The sequence below is a fragment of the Trachymyrmex cornetzi genome, unplaced genomic scaffold (assembly GCF_001594075.2).
Source record: "Trachymyrmex cornetzi isolate Tcor2-1 unplaced genomic scaffold, Tcor1.1 scaffold78, whole genome shotgun sequence".
In the NCBI taxonomy this organism is placed as follows: domain Eukaryota; kingdom Metazoa; phylum Arthropoda; class Insecta; order Hymenoptera; family Formicidae; genus Trachymyrmex; species Trachymyrmex cornetzi.
The window spans coordinates 43,403-63,514 of NW_017300113.1; the positions used below are offsets into that span (position 1 = coordinate 43,403).

Below are 20,112 nucleotides of genomic sequence, written 5' to 3' on the forward strand. Positions count from 1 at the left end.
GCTGAAACTGTGCTTCAACGTGAACACTGTGGAAATTGTTTCTTAATATTTTATTTATTTGTATACACTTATAGGCCCTAATTAGGCGTGAGCTAGTCCATTCCCAATTTCAATTAACAATTCAATTCTCAATAATAAACGGACCACGATCGGTAAGCCGCATCGTGATTGTCGAGACATACGTGTAGGATCAAAGCATCCGATAGGATTATGGCGGAGAGTTAACACATATGTGAGGTTTGAGTGAGTCAATTATCCACTTCGCAGAAAATCACGTTTGATAGTTATTAATAGAAATATATTCGAATGTGTAAAAACACATTATAGTGTATAGTTCTCTCCTTCTAATAAATAGAACTCTCAATTACTACTGTCGTGATAGTTATTCTAAAATTGTATGTTTATTTAAATGATGATTAATTGATCCGCCATATCCTTAACAGACACTTCGAATATGCACATACAATGTTTATAATATATATATACACGGAATTGTTTTGGCCTACCTATGCTAGCTAATGTAAATAGACCGTGCAGCGCGGATCCAATATGGATCGTTATATAATATTATAATCTAATACAATATTCTTATAAATAATCTTGTACGCAAATAAATACATTTAATCACTTAATAATCACAATAATATCCTAGAAAGCATATATCATTATGTTGATTTCTGAATCATACATTAAACAATTGTTTTAAAACGAAGCTCTGTTAAATTGGGCAATTATTTATGCACAGAAAATTACTTCTTCTTGAATTATTACGACATAGTCATTGATTATATAGCCCTTAATTAATTTAATTTAAATTTAAGTATTTATATATTTTGCTTTTATAATTTATAAATTATTTAATATTTTGCGATTGTTCTTTTTTAGTCTTTTAATCAATATTGACAAATTAAAGTTTTTCTATTTTGTGCGCTACACAGCTTTGTTTAAAATATGCGTGTATATATATATACAATAGTCCATTACAATTTCATCGTATTTATAATTTATATATATATATATATTTATTTATACATGTATATATACGTGGAAGTCAAAAATTAATAAAGTTAAAAAAATATAATCTTTAAAATAGAAACTATAACCGTCTTTCTCTTCAGCTACAGCGCTATTGTGTCACTTATGAAATCTTACTTCTTTCGAAAACGCATCGAACATTTTTTTTTTTGTATATATGCTCTACTAGTGCATACTGTGTTTATCGGAGTCCTCTTGATATCGTTTCTTGAAAATCGCGCGGTTGATTTTGGAACGATTTTTCTTTTTCACTTTCATTTGTTTCACGCAATTTTCATGAAACGGCGAAGATCTCTGAAAATGATTAATTTGAGCGTTATATCTCTCATAAGTCCTCAAATGACTTTCCTAAAAACCGACCTATCACATTTAAGTAAATACATGACGAAAAAGTGTTTTTGTTTCTAGCTTGTTGTGAGTTTATCGTATTCTATCTTCTCTCTTTAATTATCCATTAAGTGTTTTATAAATAATTTCGCAAATTATGAACCTCCCAAAGTGCCTCGAACGAATGTCGCAGTCGCGTTTGAATAAATACTATCAGAATTCAATATATGAAAATCACAAATGATAATTAATACATAGTTCAAATTTTGTATCTTTAATTACTTTTTGAATATCCCGTACAGATAATTACCGGATTCTCTCTTATTCTATTACCTATTCGCAATATAATAATTATAATTTATTAATTTACGATCTTTTACGTTTAACACATCGAATATAATTTCTCCATATTCGAAGCTAATTTCACAAGTATACATATGTATCTTAGATAAAATATAGTAATATAGCAACAAAAATAGGCTTCGAAATCGAAGATTAATGAGCGCAATTATGCAATAGATTTTAATATACAAGATTGATAAATTAATATAATTTACAAATATAAATAATTGCTATTTACAATCATTAATAAAATATTTGTTATAAGCAATTAATATTTACATGAATAAATAAGACCTAATAAGACTCGAATATTGAGAGATTATTATAAATATCTGGTAACAAGATCGATCAAAGTTACTTCTTAATTAAATAAAAAGTAAACAAAAAGTTTGTCAAGATTCTTATATGATATTGAATTAAATAATACGCATTGTGCTATAATTTTCTTTCGCTAATTATAACGTAACGAGTGATTCTTTATTACAAAACGTGTATGCAATTTAAATGAACATGATAATATACTTTATTGTACTTGCGTTTCTGATAAGTGTTTCTAGGTGGTTTTATGATAACGATATTGTGGAATTCCTCTTGAATTGTGCGAATAATTGCATGCGATATACGAAACTAAATGAACTTCGTGAGATCTTAGTTGTAAGATTATGTAACTACAATTTTTTTTTCTCTTCTAAAAGAACGTTGAATAAACTTACGTAAGAATTATAATACTTACGTATGATTATAATTAATATGATTTTTTTCAGTACCAAACTATTTTCCAGTATCTATTTTCCATTAAATCGTATTTTTTAATTCAATGATAAGACAATCCAAATTTTTTATCTCAAGTTTCGAGAAATGATTATACTTATTTTTTTCGTATGTCACATTACTGATTGTTTTAAATAAGTAAATATGAATTTTTGCATGAATAATTTATAATATGATATTTCTTTATAGATTTAATTATTTATTGATATAATGCTTTTACTTTATTATAAGACTTTGCAGATTTTAAAACAATTCAAAATAATTTTTTTAATTCGTAGAATAATATTTAACTCTAATTGAATCTTCTACAAAATATAGAATATTGTAACTTATTGTTAGTGCAAGTGAACAAAATGAATAATTTATGCGGGGAATGTAAATTAAAAGATATATATTATATAATATCTATAAGAACGAACACTAGATAGTTATATGTATACATTCTCGCATAACAATAAACGTTTAACTCTTGATTTTGATTATTTTTAGTACACATTACGTTCAGATATAATAGTAAAAATTGCATAAAATATGAGGTATTATAATGAAAAATACTATGACGGTTCTTATTACTTTTTATTATTATGCTTCACACACATATTTTATGCAATTTTTACTATTGAATTTTATATATAGAGGTTGACCCAATTCGAAAGTCGAAATATTTATTGCTATATGAGAATAAATTTATGTACATACATAACCATCTAGTATTGGCTTTTAAAGATATTTTTACGTAAGTTACATACGCAAATTGCACACTTTGGTGCTAATAATAGCACTGTAAAATAAATATTGTAAAGTATGAAATATAAAAGCTGGAAAGAGAGAGTGGGAATAGTATTGCACATAGTAGAAATTATCTATTGATGAAACGAATATTATAAACAGTAAATAATTGCAAGTTATAAGTTTAACTTGTTATCGCTATTTACATAATAAAAACATATTTTTTTTACTTGCTTGCACAAGAGTGATAAGTTTTTCTTTATCGAGTAATTATCGTGACAATGTTATCTTGTGCAGTTTACCTCGAATAAAGTAAAATAGCAACATTGACTCTTGGAATCAATCTTGCGGAATGTTCTTAACTGAAGCTCGCATAGTTGAGTTACAATTTGCATATCATTCTAGATCGCTTGACAGTATTTAAAAATTTATATTAAAAGAAGTTTTATATACATTAAAAAAAATAAAATTATTTTGAAACTTGTCAAGCGCAATTATTGTCAAATATCAAATGGCATAATTAAATAAAGAATTAATTAACAATTTTTTACAACGCATTATCGTATGGGTAAATTAATACGTTTTTATGGCAGTAAAACGAAAAGTTTTAAAAAGTATAAAATTATTTTTATCTCTTAAAATTATGTAAAAACGATCATAAAATATTATACAAGTCAAAAGTTTGTAGCTTTTAAAGCTTCACTTAAAGATGTTAATATGTCCATAGACATAATGTATTTTTATAAGCACATGTACTTTTCTCATAACGACGTTAATGATTATAATGCATGCTTACGTCAATCTCAGTTTTGATACAATATCATTTATCTTTTCCTGATAATTTATACGAATTTATATGTATCAGTTTCATGAAACGATTCGGTGTCCCGACTCTGTTTGCTTTTACATAAATATAATTGTATCGAAACAATAAATTGGAACTGCCTATACATATACGTATAATTAAACTTCCAGTTACCGCGCAAGGTTCGAATTAATTCAATATTTCTGTCACATAAAATATTTCTGATGCGTACTTCCAATTCAATATCGTCAATCTGTTCGTCATATTTTGCAAAATATGATACGTTTCCCCACGCGACAGATATCGCCGAGTATACGGTGTGTGGATATCGATTAAACGATACATCTGATAGCACGTTCGTCAAACATCACTTTTAATTAAACGGGGTTGAAAGCGGACCCTTTATTGTAGCTGGCAGTACGGCTACTTTTGTACGCAGATAGAATTCGTATGACGTCAGAAAGTTAAAAAGCTTTTCGCTTTTTCGAGATCCGCTAGAAAAATCGATGACACACATACACATAATATCTTATAATCGTATATCGTGTATTTATATACGTATATCGTGTACATTATAGAAAGTTTAGCAAATATAAGTGGCCGAATTAAGGAGACATCTCTTTCGGACCCTAAAATTCTTTATTAGTAGCGTCTTAATCCTAAGACGTTTCAAGGCTTCGCGTTACAATCATTTTTAACGTTTTTACTTTCTCACGCTATTGCGCGTACTACGATTGAAAATTTTCTTCTCCTAAATCACCTGATTAATTTCACTCTACCTTTCCGCAGTATATAAATTTATTATCATTTAAAATTATTTCTAATTTCTGCACATTTCTTTATGCAGGAAAACGTGCGTCTGAAATTTCGTTCACTAATTAGAATTTTGAAGACATCGTTTACGTTTTTGAGATACTTGTTAAATTTTTATCAAATTCTTAATTTCGTAGAAACTTTTAAAGGAATTTATAAAGAGAGTATATAAGAATTTTCTATTTTTTTTTAAATAGTTTATAAATTTTGGTCTCCTTAACTTGCCAGTGAGATACGTATTTTCTTCTCTGCATATATATGTATAGTTTGTCGTTTGTCATACACAATTGTGCGCCCGTCATGGCGGGTTTGTAAAACCTGCCGTGCCTCATCGCAAATTTATATAGTAAATAACAAAACTTTCTTTACGATCAAGCAACTTTTTCACTCAATTAGTTCGATTATCGCAAGATAACGCCATATTGATACCGTTATATAATTATGTCGATAATCGAACTATACTGCAGTTGCAACAAATATAACTGGTCCTTCGCTAATTTATTGACGAGCATGTTAATCGAACACTTAAACAAAAACGCGAAGAATGATATCGTGCAACATGATTGTTTCTGTTTTCGCGAAAAAGCTTCTTCCAGTGAGAAACGACCGTCAATTAGATGTCCAATCGATATCGAGTTAATGTCGAAATTATCGTATCGATTTGACACAAATTTAATGAGTCATTTCAAAAATCTGCCTTGGCATAAAGATAAACTTATGGGCGTAACAGCAACGCAATGAGCAGTCTCGCAGAAAACGAATCTCAGGCGGGACAATCACGTTGTTTGTGCATTCGTACCGCGATTCTCTACAGCTGGCTACATCGCATCGTAAAAAAATCCTTCTCGTATCTCGCCCGCGGTTATTGATCTTCTAACTTCCGAACGTGGAAGACATCTAAGCCTAAAACCGACGTGTGTTTGTAAAAATAGGCAAGTCTTACGCGCGCTATGTACGGGTGCGTCATGCTCGTCGCCAGGATTACTCCTTTTCTTCGATCTCTTGGCTCTCCGCGCCCAGCAGAGTCGATTCGTGCTCCTCGACCTCTGGCTCTTCAATGTTCTGTCCTGCACGTCTAATCGCTTTACGTGCACCACGTTGCACGTGAATCATTAGAGCGATTAGACCACACGCCGTTGCACACATTCCTCCAAAGATTGCATAAACTGTTATCATCGGTATGTGATTCACGGCCTGCAAATTCAATAAAATGATATTATTTGCACGGCAATATCTGTAATGATTCTGTCATGAGATTTTCAATTTTTCTTTGCGGAGTTAAATTGTTGGCATAATATCCAAACTTCCAATCTGAGGGATCCATACATATATCCATTGATATATGGCCGGTGTGAAGTTGGCACCCCATTTTGAAAAAATCGATATTTTATACACAGTTCCGTTTGCACCCACAATAGTTCTACAGTTCCTGCTAAGTTTTAATAATAGTTCCGCTGATTTAGCTTAAAAAAAAATTTTATAAATGGGGTGCCACGCGAAATTGGCGGTAAAGTACCACGTACAGAAAGCGTTAGAACTATTATAGAACTGTAGAAAAATAGCAAAAAGTTCGCGGGAACCGGCTGTTACGTGGTACTTTACTCTTGTAGTGCGGTGCTGGCTCTGACATTAAAAAATTGTTAAAAAAAAAAAATACTTAGAGGCCGGAACTGTCGTTGAAACCTATCAGGAACTGTAGAACTCTTCGAGAACTTTAGAATTTCGTGATAAAAATTAATTTTTGCGATACTTGGGGTGCCACGCGAAGTTGGCACCTCATTTATAAAATTTTTTTTTAAGCTAAATCAGCGGAACAATTGTTAAAATTTAGCAGGAACTGTAGAACTATTGTGGGTACAAACGGAACTGTGTATAAAATATCGATTTTTTCAAAATGGGGTGCCAACTTCACACCGGCTGATATATAGGACCCACAGTTTAAGCCGAATCCAAACAGCGCTGATCGATGATCAAAAATCTTTTAATCACCAGATGAAGTAATTTTCGGCTCCTTAACGCGAAAAATTGCGTACGTGGGCACAGGTAGGATCTATAGATCACGAGTCAATATCTCTATTGTGCGATCATAAGTTAAAAAGTGTTAATTTACTGTCTCATGTTTTCCATTATATGAATTCATATTTTTATTCAGATAAAATGAAATATCTTATATCAAATGTTTCTTTTCTTACACATATTTTATTTTTCATAATGTATTAAGGCTCCTATTCACTTATCACGATTATCTCGATCATTATGATGATGCGAGAAAATAAGCAAAAGTTTTTACAAAATACGTTAATCAGCAGTACGCATTAATATCTTAACGTGTAAAACATATATGTTTATATAAAAAAAATAGATAAACCAGAATTAAAATAAAATATTAAGGGAAACTATATAGATAATATCTATTTAAAAAGTGCAAATTATATATAGGTCACAGTGAATAAAGAAAATTATATTTTATAATTATTAAATCGCGCTTTTAAATATCTTTATTTTGGTATTAATAAATATATTATAAAATAAACGATTATCCTTGGAATCGATTATTTTAATTTATTATTAGGTCAATCGTCGATCTATGCATGGCTTTGCGTGTACGATAATACGTTTTCGCCAACTCCTGTTGGCCATCGGCGCAATAACCTGCTTGAAATTCTGATTTGTGCACCCCGTAATGTACGGAATTCACGATAGTGTGCCGTTTAATACCACTGAGCCTCTGTCTGAACAGCTATTTGCGTCCGTCCGTTCATGGAATTTGATTTAATATTTTGATCGAGACATGCAGTAATCTATTACACGTTTCCACATGTAAAATACTCGCGAGCAATTCAGTAAATTGAAAATATCTGAATAAAATATGTGTAAAATAATAATCCCCATATTTTTCTAAAGACATATACGTACTCGCAGCGTGCTGAAATAATAACTTCGTATCGATAAACTTTACTTTTTTTAAGAATAAAATGCTCTTTTATCTCACAAAAATATCATAAACTTTATAATATATATCCATTATCTTGTATACTACATTTTTTTTAAAATAAAGAAGCTGGCTTATGATTTTGCGATCTTTATCAATCGCCCGTATAACATCGCGATGTTATCTACGCTATTCCTTATCCATCGAGAAATGAATATTCATCAGAAAATGTTGCTACTCTCTGTTACCCCAGTTACCGCTTAATATGCAAAATACAAACCGGTAGACGCCGCTGCATCCGATATAACTACCAAGTCGGATACCGGTAAATATATGAATTAGCAGGTACTAAAGATCCTATTAATCCCCCTGTGCATCCTGACGCTGGTATTTTCAATTCCACGGTAAATTAAGCACTCCGTCCGTAAAAGGTATTCTGCGCGGAAACGTGTTGTAAAATGGAGCGCCTTACTATGTATTGTATACAATTTATGAAAATTGGATAAAGCGAAAGGATTTTACTCGGCGAGCAGCTGTTAGCTCGATAAGTCTGCTTAAATATATAACAACAAAGCAAAAGCCCGAAATATGCAAGAGCTGTTGAGTGAACGCGAAAATATTTGACAAAAATATATTTCGACAAAAATATCGCGTACACTATTTTTCTTGTTGGTGCATTTTTAACGGGGAAGTTATCTTTTCAATGAATGAATTTTTATTAATTGTGAAACGCATTCTCTTAGCAAAAGTAAAAACTTTATCTTTTTTTTTTTATAAAATTACTATGTATAATTTTGAAGAAAACTATAATTCCATCTCTTTTACTTAACGTATTTTCCGCGATTGCTTTTTTCCTAATAACGTACGTGTAGTCTGCGCAAAATCTTCAAGTGCAGCGCAAGCGTTCTCGAGCAACGAGTAAGCATTTATCGGCTCAAGGGAGAACACGCGGCTTTTATATTGATTGGCCGAGGTCGATGTTTTAAGAAAACAGCTTTTTCCTCTCCCGTGACTTCATTTGTGCAAAAATCTTTTGTGCGAGATAAGAAATGGAACCAATAGAAGAAAAATTACACCTTCATATACATATAAATAAAATATAACAATGATATCATGAGATATTTTTATAAAATAGCAGAAAATGTTGTACATGACGTCACGTTCTGCAATTCTCCAAGAAAGAAGTCAAAGATACGATAGCTGTCCCGACGGGAAACATGTGGGAAAAATAAAGGTTCCGTGCGATTTCTCGTCCGCTTTTAGATTCACGAACACGCTCTGCCTATCGATCGGACAGAGTGCTTCAGTTTTAAATGTCTTTGGTGCAACGCGATCAATATTTATGCAGAACATAAAATTTCGAATTAACGGTCAGATGATTGCTAAAAATACGAAAATGTGAAAAATAATATATTTTACCAATCCAGAGATATAAAATTATTTTATAAAATTGTACTTTAAAATAATAATGGTAGTAACGAAATGAATTTTTAGATCGGATCAATAAACTTAGAGAAACATAGAAAATAAAAACCTCCTAATGAAGATTGAAATAAAAAATCTTGAGATGGTTGTTGAAAGAGTAATTAAAAATTGCTTTTTCTCTTTCTTTTTTCTGCCTTTTCAAAGAGCACTTACTTTAAACGGAAAACGAATAAGAATTATACATGATAATAGATGTATTATATGTATGTAAATACGTGTAAGATAGAAGAAACTGTTGAATTAGCAAGATTTAAAGGATTTCACCCAAATAAAATTAAAACAATTAGTAAAAAATGCAAAAATTATAGAGCAAACATGCAAGAAGAAAAGCTTATATAAGAAGATACTTTAGAAAGCATTTCCGGGAAGAGGAAAAAGCAAGACGCGCGAGGAAATGACGAGTTAGCAATTTTTGCATAGGTAATTCGAGTGATCGATGCACTCCATCAAAATGCAGGATACTCCTGATCCCCTTGAACGCAATTCTCCGAGAACGTATGAGCGCTCGATCGAAAAATACGAGCACTTACGAACACTTTCCACGTCTTGACGTCGGAATCGGAAGGCTCGCCAAGGAACCACTTCTGGGGCCAGGGTTTTATCGTGCCTTCCGGCGTTTTGAATATCAAGCCCTCGAGACTCAGCCCACTCGCGAGGACGCTGGTGGCGATGTTGCCTTTCTTATAGGAGGCTATGCCCGCCTTCACGTACATCTGTGGTATGGTTTCGTTCTCTCGCAGCTTCAGGGTCACTCTCGGCATTTTTGGCTTTTTGGACGTGCTCAACATCTTTGTGTCCTCCGTCGTACCGCTCGAGAACACTTTCGATGTCGTCGACGATGTCGAGAAGACCGTCGTTAACGCCGACGGTAGGGCGGAAGTTGTTGTCATTTGATGATCCCTCGTCGACGTTTCCATGCTCGAAATCACTTGTGTACTAATTTCCGGTGTGTCTGAAAAGAGAGAATTGTCTGAACCTACGTAATCGACAATAACATCGGCTTAGTTGGAAGACTGATAACAGAGCATCTCGATGAATTATATTACGGCTCTAATATTTACGTAAAGCTGGAATCTTATTTTACGCCCGTCATTTGCACGTTTTATCTCGGTATTCCGAGATATTCTATAAGGGGAAATTAAATTTTATGTTCAATCTTATAATGTTCATCTTGATTTAAAAAAAACAAAAAAGAAAAAAAATTCATAAACGAGCAAAAAAAAATTATATTATAATATAATGTATTACTTTAAATATAATAATTTAAAATATATATTTATCATTATTTATAGTATATATTATTATTTAGTATCGTTACTCATATTATTAGTAATATTGCTTTAAATATATTTTACTTCAAAATAGTAAAAAAGAGAATGTTAAAAAAGAATTGGTTTTGATGTCCTGGGCACAATAAACAACTAATATAAAGTTGTTAAAAAGGAAGCATTTAGGGAACATTTCGAAAATTGAGTAAAAACATTGAAATTTGGATCTCATGTTCAATTTTTTGAGGTGTTCTCTATTGACTCCGAACTTTTTATTAATATTCCAGGAAGTCAAAATCTATAAAAAAAAACACTATTCCTCTTACTTATATCTTTTTGGGCAAAACTCAGCCGCTTTTTAACATCTTTCCTTATTTTTATAAAAATAGGTCATATTCTTTAGTTATAAATATCGCGTTGTCTCTATCTATTATTATTTAAAATCGAAATATCGAAGATCTCAATATTTCTGTAACATGTCATTATATGTGCATCGCCTTCCTCGAGAATTTTTAAACAAGACAATACCTGCTAAAGTGGCGTCATCAACCATAGCCTCCTCCTCTTCTTCCTCACCCCGGAGAATTACATTGAAAGAGGTCGTGCCATCTTCAAGGTCTTTTCTCCTTGTGACCTCGGTTGTCGATACCGTGGAAATCTTGCCTCTGTTTTTACTCTCACTGACGTTCTTCGTTTGGTTTCTTGATGTGTTCCTGACCGGCTCTACCCGACTAATCGCGCGCATTGTGCTGGCAAAGAGGTTGTGATCATTCTGATTCATCAAGAACGGCGTGGCCACGCAAGACAATATGATCAGCACCATTATAGTGGCCATCGTGTACTTGATAATCCTCGGCCGAGGCTTACTGGAAGCCTGCGGGAATCCGCCAGATGAGAACTGATCCGTCTGCGGCAGTATCGTGTACTGCAGACTGGCATCGCCTTTCCGCACCGTTTTGTACATAATTATTCAACCTGTCGGGATAGAAATCTTGTTAGAAATACACGGCGGCGATCCCTCAGCCGGCCAGAAATATATGATTCTGTCAACCGAACGGTCTCTCGTATTTATTTTCGCGAGCATTCAGCGTGGGATTCTATACTGTAATCGGAATATTCAGTTTTATTGAGGAATAATAGTGGAATTAGTCGCCAATTTATAGCATTTAAATTAAAATGTATCCTGACAACGAAAATTAAATTAAATGTATATTTTACATACGGGAAATTTTAAACACTGCGCAAAATAAAATATCAAAAAAATTAAATTACCTATATTTAAACGGTATACGGTTTTTCCGCAAAATTTAATGGGCTCTTAGATAACAATTTATAAAATAAATTGTAACATAAAATAATATTTATTCAAAATCAATTTTGCAACTAGCAGTGATTTTATTTATTTATACATACGTTCTATATTATACAATAAATTATTTACATATAATCATGCATCGCAATTTATCGATTCATTTCTGTAATTCTCAATGCAAAACAACATTCAGTGATGCATCATAATAAAGTTATCATGATCATATCTATTTTTTATGACGGTTTATGTCCGTGCAGATATTACTTACAATTTATAGCGCTCATTTAGACTTAAGAATCTATTTTACAATCGATATAATTTTGATATTTATCTAATAAAGAATTAGGTACAAAATACGAAGCAAAAGAAATATTAGAAATAGAGACTTTCACGGAATAGAGATAAAAACACACGTGACGCGAAATAATTCGTCCCTCGTTGAATCGTCACGAAACCAAGTTGCGACCAAGAAAACTTCATCAGTGAAAGGACAGCTCTAGGCCAAACTAGTTACATTATAAAAGACATTTTTATAGGAAGAATTTGTAAGCGCCCTTTGTCTAAGCTCCACTCGAAAGAATTGCATTTGGAATTAAAACTCTATTGTTATTAATTCAAAGTTTCTATTCTCGGAGGAACAACACAATAATACAATTTGTTAAATTCTTTATACTCATAAATTAAATTGTGACTAAATATAATATATAAGTTTTATAAAAGTATTAAATGCAGTATTAAATGCAAGTTTTATAGATGTATAAATGCATCAAGTGCGAGAGAGAAAGGGATAAAATGTTTAAATGTTATGACGTGCTAACTAATTTTTGTTTACCAAAAACTGCGACAAAAATCTAAGAGATATTTGTGATAACTTTATTAAATTCTTATAAAGTAATTAAAAAAAGAAACGTTGTTTGCAAAGTTTTGTATAATTTTTTTGTCAAGTCCTCTTTCTTCATTTTATTCTTACATCTTTAATGTAGCAGTTTGTTATGCAAGAAAATGTCCACGTAGAAAAATATCTATGCCTAAATATCAATTTTAAATACAGTATTGAATGTATATATATAAAAATAGATTTTTATAAACTTAAAGAAAAAGTAATGATAAAAGAAAAAGATACATAAACAGAAACAAATTTTCTAGCTTTGTAAGTATTTTCAAAATACATGTTTCGTATGTATTAGAATGGAATATTTTCTTATTAAAAATTCTTAGTATTTTGTATATTGCATGTGATGGTAAGTCCAAGGGTCAAAATCAGACTTTTTACTCGTCAAATTGCTCTAACAACAAGCTGTTTAGTCCTTTTTCCTAGCGTCACTTTTCCATTTCATACATAATTATTCAAACTGTCAGAAAAAATCTCGTGCTGTAAAGCGAAAGATAGGCGATGGAGTGGCGTGTTTGTGCGGTGTATAAGCTGTCAAAGTCGCCAGTGATTAAATAATGTTCTTTAGCAGAAAACTGTTTGCAAATAGTAATGTTAATCAGTCTTGAGATTACAACTTTTTTCAAACAGTGAAGAGTTAATGAATATATTAAAAACTTTAATTAACATTGGCTGTAAATCAAGGCGATATTTTTCTACGTGAACATTTTCTTGTATAACAAACTGCTATATTAAAGATGTAAGAATAAAATGAAGAGGAAGGACTTGACAGAAAAATTATACAAAACTTTGCAAACGTTTTCATTTTTTAATTATTTTATAAGAATTTTATAAAGTTACCACGAATATCTCTTAGATTTTTATCGCAGTTTTTGATAAACAAAAATTTAATTAGCACGAATGGAATAAAGTGAATGGTATTAAAAAGTAGAAATATTTTTCTATTTCTAGAAATAATTAAAAAAATTTTATTATAAAACAATTAATATTGCCATTTTACCGCGATAGGTGCTATTAAAAGTTTTGCGAGTCTTGAATTTGCAATAAAATCGGCAGGTCGTTTATGAACTTCAATTATAAACAATGTTTAATTAAAATACAAAGCACAGTGAAAATGAAAAGCATTTGAATTAGCTCACACACAATAAGTATTTGACATTTAAATGCTGCATTGTTCAAAGCATATCAACAAGTTCGAAGATGCGAGAGGTTAAAACTGAAATATTTGCGATTGATATCTCTGATTTAACGAGTGCTTGACATACACGATCGAAAATAAATCTGCAATAAAAAAGTGTATGAGCATCATTATGTACTTGATTAAGCATTTCTCTCTTGCAAATATTTGTAGAATAATTGTTTTATAAAAAATTGTCTATCAATATTTTAAAAAATTATGTTAAGATAATAATATAAATAATAATAATTTGTGCAAAGATAAATTTAAATATAAAACTTAATATTATTGCTAATAAAGATCTTGTAATATCATTTGATCTTGTAAAACATATTTAAATTCTATTTTATCATATAACAATCATGGAGATAAGCATACTTGCAGTCACGATACGCTATTAATGCCACGATGAAGCACATAGTTCTGACGAATAAACACGACACGTCGGAAATTAGATCTAAAACGGTCAATTACATTTAGCTTAACCGGTACCGACGCCGATGATGGCTTGTTTAAAAAATTACCAAAAGGTTATCGAGCGCTGTTGAGCGAAAGAAATCAGCGGTCAACGCTCAATATTTTCGAGTGATTAACGATTCTTAACGTCACTACACACCGAATATTTAACTGCGTGGACAATTTCGATAAAATATCAATAGCTTTTCGCGGAAGACGGATAAATTATTTTCGACACGTCTGTTTCTCTGTCGAATAAAGCTGATCCTCGCGAGAGAAGCGAAAACAGGGGAGGAAGGAAGCTACGCCAGAATTGCGACCACAGATGTGACGATGTACTCACGATATGTGAACGGTAGTCAGAGGGTTTTCTCTTGATTTCCCAACCGGTCTGGAGTGTCGGTGCATACACGACAATCCGGGACAGGCAGAACCTCGCCTGTGAGGGAAACTCAGCTGGAAAATGCGCAGATGCAACCCGACGACGATGACGGGGTGCACGCGTCGGCGCGTACATCGCTCCTGACTGCCGGAAGTTGGTTCGAATATCGCTGAGAGACGGATTTTTGTATGCGTTTATGAGACTAAAGGTTCAAGGACGAATCAGACAGTGTTGACCGTGAACTTCTTTCGGTGTTTATATCATCGAATTTTAGGCATATTTTCACCCGGCGTCGCCCATGCGCGGTTACTAAGAGAGGGTTAATCGATAGGAAAAAAATTGCGCGTTTATTGTTTTCTATTACACGAATTCAGCATAATTAAATTAGTGTATTACTTAAAAAGAATTAAAGATTTAGAATTCATTAAGGCTTACTGCATAAATGATTTATATTTCTTATTAAATGTTCATTAGCAAATGAATTTTTTTATAACTACACGTTAGAATTTTTGATAATTATTTTGGCGATATTATTATTTTTTGTAAGGAAACAATTTTATTACCTTTTAAATAAGGTTTTTAAAATAATAATGAGAATATAATATATTTGAATATATTATACAGATATAGCTGTATAAATTATTTATTAAATTTTCTACTATATATAACGTCTTATAATTAATGCAATCAAATTTTGATTTTTAAGGCATAAATAAAAGATTGATACATGAACTACACTTTATTGTGATATAAAAAAATATATGTATATAGTTTATCTAGACCTGGGCCATAAAAGTATAATTATTTATAGGAACAAATTTGTACACAACGATGGAAGACATTGTTTATAACTGCGTTATAAACCGCAGAATTAAATTTTATATATCCTTACTCATGAAATTTTGGAACATAGTGAAGTTGAGTGAAGTTTTGGTATATCGTAAAATCACAGCCTCATTGCATAGTTGGCATTGCCGTCGACGATGCGATATCGGTAGCATCACTTGATCTCCATAGCTGTGTTACTGTCTTCGTTTGCGTATGGAAATTTACCCCCTAAAATGAAATTAATAAAAAAACGCGCATTACTATATTATTATATTATACATCTTAATTATTTGTTCAAAAGAACCCTACTTATTTACTATTTACAATCATATTATAACATAGTGCAAATGCAAAAAATTATTTATTAAACAAATTTTAATTTTGCAAGAATGAGATATATTTCTATTTGTACATATTGTTCTAGCTATTTTTTATTACTTTTTATTTGCTTTAATTAACTTAAATAACTATAATTATAATAAAAAAAGTTATTGTAAAGAGTTACAAGTATGATATATTTTGATAAATAAATTGATTCATCAAATAAAAGCACGCAAAGTTACATATACTCACGTATTTTCCATAAAAGTTTATATCGCCGAGGAAGGAACCTTTATTGCCAGTGAAACTGAACATCGGTAAGGGGACGGGTATGGGAACGTTAATGCCAACTTGGCCAGCTTCGATTCTGTTCACGAATGCCCTGGCTGTCGCCCCATTTGTCGTGAAAACTGCCGTGCCATTGCCATAAGGATTTTTATTGATGATGTCGATGGCCTCATCGGTAGTGTCAGCAAACATGCACGATAAAACGGGTCCAAATATTTCTTCCGTGTAACACTTCATTGTAGGCTGTAACATGCATAAATATCAAATGGTCTATGATATAAATTAAATGGAATAACGTGAAGAGTTAACTGAGTTAAAATATAACGTTAATTAAAATACAGCACGATTTTAAATAATAAATTGATACGAATTTTTAGACTAATGAGATTAAATTTAATTAAATGAAAGGAATCTCTAGAATAAATCTAATTAAATCTAATTAAATGAAAGGAATCTTATATTCGGTCGAAGCGGTTCTTAATGCTTAAATACATTATAAGTATTTCTTATGCAAATTTATATACATTCTGATTCTACATACCGTGCACCGAAATCTTTTTTCAGAAGAATCAGAATAGTAATATCACTTATTAGATTGTAGCAATTGACAAGCACTTTAATAAGTGATATTGCTATTCTGGTTTTTCTCATAAATGCGGTTTAAGACAGAAAAAGATAAATTTCGACGCGCGGTATGTAGATTCAGAATGCACATAAATTCACACAAGATATATTTATTTAAACACTAAGATCTTTCGATATTGAATATAGTATTTCTCTCATTTAATGACTTAAAATGTTATAAATTTTAGATAAAAAAATTTATGTCAATAGATGAAACTTTTATTTATGGATATGAAGCTATAGATAAAGAATAACTTAATTTAATTAATTTTTTATTTAAGAGAATAAATAAACTCTCATAGACAGTTTATCTTTTGGTTTACAACAGTTTAAAGCTTACAAGGAGAGACTCACATATTTCGCGGATTTTGATCAGCTTTTGCATGGTTATTCTGAGGCAGTAAAAAATAATCCCTGAAGTAGTAAATTGCATCTCTGCGTATTTTTTGAGAAAATCGTGATTTTAGGTAACGACGACGGATTGTTTTCAAACTTGGGGGAATCGATAGATTCTATTGTGTGTGAAACACGTCATTAACGATCAAAAAAGCGCAAATTACTCGTTTTTTAAATATCTATCGATTCCCTTAGGTTTGAAAGCGATCCGTCGTGACTTAAAATCACGATTTTCTCGAAGAATACACAAAAGTGTAATTTATTGCTTTGCAGGGATTATTTTTTGGTGCTCCAGAATAACCATGCAAAAGCTGATCAAAATCCATGAAATACTTGTGTGAGTTTCTCCTTGTTAGACTTTATTAATTCTTCAACTATTATTATAACTATTTTACCTTAACATCAGTTAACACTGTGGGTCCGACAAAGTTCCCGTTTTCAAAGCCGGACACAACGATACCTCTTCCATCGAGAGGCAATTTCGCACCTTCTTTAACACCTGATTCGACCAACTCGTTGATCCTTTGCTTTGCCTGTGGTGATATAACAGGTCCTAGATCCGTGCCGGGCACATGACCGGCATTTACCTTTAACTTCTTCGCTGCCTCTACTAGTTCGGGTATCCATTCCTTAGATTTGCCTACGAAAATGGCCACCGAGAGCGCCATGCATCGCTGCCCGGCGGCGCCGAAAGCTGCCCCGGTGATTTGCGATAATGTTTTGTTCTTATTCGCGTCTGGCAGGACAACGCAATGATTTTTAGCACCCATATTGCACTGTACTCTTTTTCCGTGTGCGCTACTCTGCTTGTAAATATACTTGCCCTGAAAATTAAAAAATTCATTAATTTTTTGATTATTCGTATCATCATATTGTCTGATTACATCTAATTTTAATTAGGAACATTTTTAATATAATAAATTTTACACAAAAAGTACATTTTAACAAGAACTAAACGTTTAATAAAAATAAGTTACAATTAGAATTTTATTAAATTCTTAATAAAAGCAAAAGAAGGAAAAGTGCTCGCAGCCCACACACGGAAACAACGACTTTTCTAAAGAGAGTATCTAAAAATTTATAGATAAATAGATATAAATCTGCAAATTTTGTTGGACTATCAAAATAATTTATGTGGTATGCTTAAACTAGTTGGTAGACTATCAAAACTTTTTGCAGCATTGCTCATTATGCTTGAACTACGTTCTACATAGTTATTTTGTTAATTCAACAAAATTATTTTCAGATTTGTATCTAGCTAAATTTATGAATACATTAGCAAAATCATTCTTTCTGTGTACGATTTCGATTTCCGATTTTGTTTTTTTTTATCTTTATTTACCGCCTGATCAGAACCGACAAACGAGACAGCCTTGATATCGGGATGCTCGCAGATGAAATCCACAGCTGCATGTTGACCGTGTATTACATTTAAAAGGCCAGCTGGTGCACCGGCTTTCGTAAAGAGATCAGCGAGGATCATGGATGCACCTGGTACCCGCTCCGACGGTTTCAGGATAGCGGCATTCCCGCATGCGACCGATATCGGAAACGACCAAAGCGGTATCATGGCGGGAAAGTTGAAGGGACAAATGGATGCAGTAACACCGAGGGGTATTTTGTACGAGATAATATCCATGTCCGTGGCGATGTTGGTCGTAGATTCGCCCATTTGGAGCATCGGAATCGACGTGCATGCATCGACAACCTCTGCCGCCGCATAGTTAAAAATCGATCGATATATCCACACAGTACCAATTAATTATTAATCGTGATTATAATTTCAAATATTATAATTACATTTTGCATAATTTTAATCTATCTATTTCTTTTAAATTAAAATTAAAATGATATTCGTATGTATATCAGAATAATTCTTTTATATTTATTTAATACTTCTTCATTTTTATTCAACAATTTCGAACTAAATCATTAAAAAACGAATTAAATAATAAATTAGAGCATTGCCCGAACTATATAATAATATAGGTAACAATTTAACGCGATATACTTACGAAGACCTCGAAGCACGTCCCCTTCCGCGTCAGCCAAAGTCTTTCCATTTTCTTTCACGAGATTCGCCGCAATCTCTTTCTATGAACAGATGGAATATCATAAAAGAATAAGATAAAAACGAATAAGACATGGAGATATAATGAAACTATAGTAAAATATTTGCAATGTCGAGAATGTGATTACTTAGTATAGCAAAGGTTCGCGCGGTTCGGCGGTTGTCCATTGCCATTTATACAATAATAAACTGTCACCGTATTATTGAATTCTTCAACTTTGCCATGCTCATTATCTTATCTTTATTATCTTTGATTCAAATATATGTTATCATCTCTCTGTCACCTTTTTTTATTTTCCGAAAATGATATTAATTAATTCGTGAAATAATTTAGAATGTTGGCTTAGAATGTCTTGATAAACTGACCGAGTGTTCGCGAATAAGAGCCTGGTACTTTAGCATCAAGTTTTGTCTCGTTAGTACGCTGGTATGTCGCCACTTCTCGTATGTTTTCCGTGCACTCTGTACCGCACTCTCCATCTCGTCTCTCGTGCATTTTGGAGTGCGATACAGCAATTGATTCGTTGCCGGATCGTGGACATTCGTGAACTCAGTGGCCTTTGAGTCTGAAAAAGAATTGTAAGTTATAAAATGAAAATTATTTATGTGTAAATTACTGTAACATTAAAATAATTGAATATATAATTTATATTGAAATAATTTAAAATACGTAATTAATTGACGTATAATAAAACTTTTATGCAATATATACAGTAATTATATTTTACCAATATATTTATTATTAACCTAACAAGAACGACTTAATATCTAATTTAATTACTGTACAGTTATTAACGTTTATACTTCTGATATTTTTAAAATAAATATCTATGTAATTTATATATATATATATATATA

At 31.8% G+C, this 20,112-nt stretch overlaps 2 protein-coding genes across 3 annotated transcripts in view; both read right to left on the bottom strand.

Annotated features, from left to right (window-relative positions):
• Positions 1 to 5,040: 5,040 nt before the first annotated feature.
• LOC108768290 (uncharacterized) lies at positions 5,041 to 14,773 on the bottom strand. The gene is made up of 4 exons (XM_018518673.1): positions 14,688 to 14,773; positions 11,036 to 11,482; positions 9,770 to 10,191; positions 5,041 to 6,016 (listed from the first exon to the last, which is right to left on the bottom strand). Exons 2-4 carry the CDS (start codon positions 11,469 to 11,471, stop codon positions 5,804 to 5,806), a joined length of 1,071 nt encoding a protein of 356 aa, XP_018374175.1. The 5' UTR covers positions 11,472 to 11,482; positions 14,688 to 14,773; the 3' UTR covers positions 5,041 to 5,803.
• Positions 14,774 to 15,502: 729 nt separating this feature from the next.
• Positions 15,503 to 20,112, bottom strand: part of LOC108768285 (probable methylmalonate-semialdehyde dehydrogenase [acylating], mitochondrial) — a 7,102-nt gene continuing 2,492 nt past the window's right edge. For both annotated transcript variants that reach the window (XM_018518666.1, XM_018518667.1), the window contains exons 3-8: positions 19,621 to 19,820; positions 19,199 to 19,277; positions 18,526 to 18,893; positions 17,579 to 18,007; positions 16,128 to 16,406; positions 15,503 to 15,782 (exon numbers count right to left, since the gene is read on the bottom strand). In XM_018518666.1, coding sequence (XP_018374168.1) covers positions 15,681 to 15,782; positions 16,128 to 16,406; positions 17,579 to 18,007; positions 18,526 to 18,893; positions 19,199 to 19,277; positions 19,621 to 19,820 — 1,457 coding nt within the window. In that variant the 3' untranslated portion in view covers positions 15,503 to 15,680. The remainder of the gene's footprint in view (positions 15,783 to 16,127; positions 16,407 to 17,578; positions 18,008 to 18,525; positions 18,894 to 19,198; positions 19,278 to 19,620; positions 19,821 to 20,112) is intronic.

Bases quoted from the DNA above. Each gene is read 5' to 3' on its own strand.
- LOC108768290 (XM_018518673.1), bottom strand. From the start codon at position 11,471: ATGTACAAAACGGTGCGGAAAGGCGATGCCAGTCTGCAGTACACGATA. The intron at 10,192-11,035 runs GTATTGTCTTGT...CTCTCTTTTCAG, and splicing joins TGATGACGCCACTTTAGCAG to ACACACCGGAAATTAGTACA. The intron at 6,017-9,769 runs GTAAGTGCTCGT...TTGAATTTGCAG, and splicing joins TCAAGACGTGGAAAGTGTTC to GCCGTGAATCACATACCGAT.